This window comes from Propithecus coquereli, unplaced genomic scaffold (assembly GCF_000956105.1).
Source record: "Propithecus coquereli isolate 6110/MARCELLA unplaced genomic scaffold, Pcoq_1.0 Scaffold137, whole genome shotgun sequence".
NCBI classification, from domain to species: Eukaryota; Metazoa; Chordata; class Mammalia; order Primates; family Indriidae; genus Propithecus; species Propithecus coquereli.
In genome coordinates this window covers 1,087,981-1,090,980 of record NW_012137969.1, presented here as the reverse complement: position 1 = coordinate 1,090,980, position 3,000 = coordinate 1,087,981, and the positions used below count along the sequence as shown (strand labels likewise).

Genomic DNA, 3,000 nt, shown 5'->3' with positions numbered 1-3,000 from the left:
GAGCACCGAGCACTGTGCTGGACACTTCGATATGCGTTGTTTCCTTTGGTCCTTCTGGTGGCTTTATTGGGCAGGTGTTATACTCTCCCCTTTTCCAAATGGGGAAACAGGGGTCCTGAGAGTTTGAGCAAGTTCCCCAAGATGACACATCTGGGAAGTGGTAAAGCTGGGACAAGACCAGGCAGCACTTACCTACCAAGGCGCCATTTGCTCATTCAAAAGAAATCTAATGACAGATGGCGATGAAAGAGAGCAGTGTGGATGACAGACTCCATGTAAGAGAATCCTTCGCTGAGGGCCTGGGGCTGCAGGAGGCTCCATGAAACACTGAGAGTGTTTGTGAAACTGTCTGTGTGCATATGATCTGCTCGTTTTTCAGCAGAGGGCTCCTCCAGGCCAGATGGACACCCCCCCCCCCCATCTAAACCCAGGGTTCCTGTGATCAGAAGGCTGGTCACTGAGTAAGGGCACCTGAGACGCTGGTCCTACTCTCTCTCCGCTGGTTCTCATTCTGAGATCTCAGAAGGCCAACAGCTGACTGCAAAAGAGGGTGGCGATGTTTCTTCTGATGGCCACTGGGGTGGGCGTTGATACAGTTGAAAGGTTAGGACTTTGGAGCTGAAGACGCTTCGGGAATGGCCCAGTCCAACCTCCTCACTTTACCAGAGGAGGAAATTGGAGCTCAGAGAGGAATCCGACATGCCCATGATCACCCAGTGAGTTAGTGGCAGAAAACGTTCTGTGCATTTGTAGGTCTGCTGCAGAGATCTGTAGGCTGTAAAGTTAAGCAAGGCAAAGAAATCAACACTTACGAAGCTTCACATCCATGCCATGCATGGTGCTGGCACTTCCGCAGCCACTATCACCTTCACCCTGTGCTGTAGGAGAATTCAGGTCGATGTCCCACTTCTGCCATCATCTTCCCCTTGCACAGGTGATGCTGACATTAGAGGACAAGGATATGAAGGGATTCACCTGGGCCATAGCCCCGGCCTTGACCTCCCTGGGCTACCTGCTCATTCTGCTGGTGTCCGTCTTTCCCTTCTGGGTGCGGCTCATGAACGAGGAGTCCCATGAAGTGTTTTTCAGTGGCCTGTTTGAGAACTGCTTCCATATCAAATGCTGGAAGCCTCGACCCTTATCCAGTAAGGAGGGATGGAAGCGGGGATGGTGGGGTGGGGTGGTGGGGGAAGGGAGATAGGGCCAGTGTGGGGACTGGGAATGACAGGACAGGTCAGGGGCAGATAGGACAAAATTTAGTAAGCCCATGAGGGCTGAGATTTCCTTGAATCTCCACTCTCTCAGGGCTGGAGGAAAGTAGGAGGCTGGTTTATCACACCAGGTTGACCACTGGAGTTGGAGCAGATATGTCAGCAACAAAGTTAATTGCTATGCTAGGAGTGCTCTAGCTAGGACAAGGGAGGGGGTCCCACTGCTCTGTGAGGTGACACCAGCTCTCACCACCCTTTTGGGTGGGCACTGCTCCAAACCAGGGGAACAGCCCTGGTCAACAGAGTGTGGCTGGGTTTCCGCCCCTACTTGTTCCTTTGGCCACACACCTGCCCAGCTGTAGGTGGCAGCTCTCCAGATAATGTGAGCCATCCTGTGTGAGCTCCTTGATCCAAGATTCCTCGACCTTGGCACTACTGACATTTTGGGCTGAATCATTTTTGTTGTGGGGCTTTCCTGTTTCCTGCAGGATGGTTAATAGCATCCCTGGCCTCTTCTACCCACCAGATGCCTGTGGTGCTATAGGCACCTTTGGTTGTGACAATCAAAATTATCTACAGGCTTTGTCAAATATTCAAGGGGCAAAATTGCCCCTGGTTGAGAACCACTGTTTAACCCGAGGGTAGATTCTGGAATTTCTGGGTCTTCCCCAACACCTTTGCCTCTTTGTCCCACCGTTAGCTATCCGTCTCTGCATGCTCAGAAGGGTGTATGAACTCCTTTCAACATGGGTCTGCATCATGCCAACAGTAGGAGAATAAACCACCCTGCTACCCGACACTGGCCCTGTTAATCTTGGTCTGTTTTACTACTCCTATTAACGAGGAAAATTAAATAGGGGTGTGGGGGTGCCCACAGAGTTCAAAACGTTTTGACCTCAGGAAGTTCTGATTCTGCATGGGTGAGTTATTTCCGTGTAACCAATTCAGATGTGATTCTTCACATTTGCACATGTGACAAATTTTTGTCCTGAGAGTTTCATTTCATGTTGTTTGTTAAAACCACCACTTTTCCCTAATGGATGATACACAGTTTCCCCACATGGTTTGATACAACCAGATTCATATAGTAATATTTGTTAAGAACTGATGAATGATTTCAGTGTTTGATGTTGTCAATCCAATTTTTTTCCCATATACTTCCATGTCACTGGGAACAAAATAGTGAGGCCAGAGCACTCTGGGGGGCAAAGTGGCAGAGTCACAACCTTGGCCCCAAGGCCATGCTTTGGGACCTGAGGATGGGGGAGGCTCTGGAGGCCAGCCCTGCCCAGGCTCTGACTCTTTGGGTCAGGGTCCCCAGCTCCAGCTCTAGCTCTCTGTCCCCTGCAGTTTACATCCTCCTTGGCCGGGTTTTCCTGCTCTCTGCAGTCGTACTGTCTTTCCTCACCACCTTCATCATGGTGTCCTTTGCATCTGAGCTCTTCCCAAGGACTCGGAAGTACAATTTTGTGTCAGCCTTCATCAGCTTCCTCACAGGTGTGGAACAGCCAGGCAGTCCCTGTTTGTTGCCAGGGCCTGGGGAGGGGTCCACAAGAAGGGGGGGCATATGATCTCTGGGGTGTCAAGAAAGGCATAAGTTTTAAGGCCCCTCCTCTGTTGCCATCTCTGTGAAGTAACCCACCCCCACACCTGCCCTCACAATTTAGGATACCTCTTCTTTGGGGCTTCTCCACTCTGCATTTCCAGCTAGCCAGCCCTGACCATGTGGGCTTGGGGTCATTTGTCTGGGAGGCCTTTTTACCAGAACCTATGTATCTCAGTGACTGTC

General features: G+C 50.8%; 1 protein-coding gene across 1 annotated transcript in view; it reads left to right on the top strand.

Moving 5' to 3' along the window:
• LOC105805921 (transmembrane protein 225-like) overlaps positions 1-3,000 on the top strand; it is a 27,718-nt gene that overhangs the window by 18,225 nt on the left and 6,493 nt on the right. The window contains exons 2-3 of the mRNA XM_012638889.1: positions 935-1,145; positions 2,562-2,708. Of these exons, the coding sequence (XP_012494343.1) occupies positions 938-1,145; positions 2,562-2,708 (355 nt within the window). The 5' untranslated portion in view covers positions 935-937. The remainder of the gene's footprint in view (positions 1-934; positions 1,146-2,561; positions 2,709-3,000) is intronic.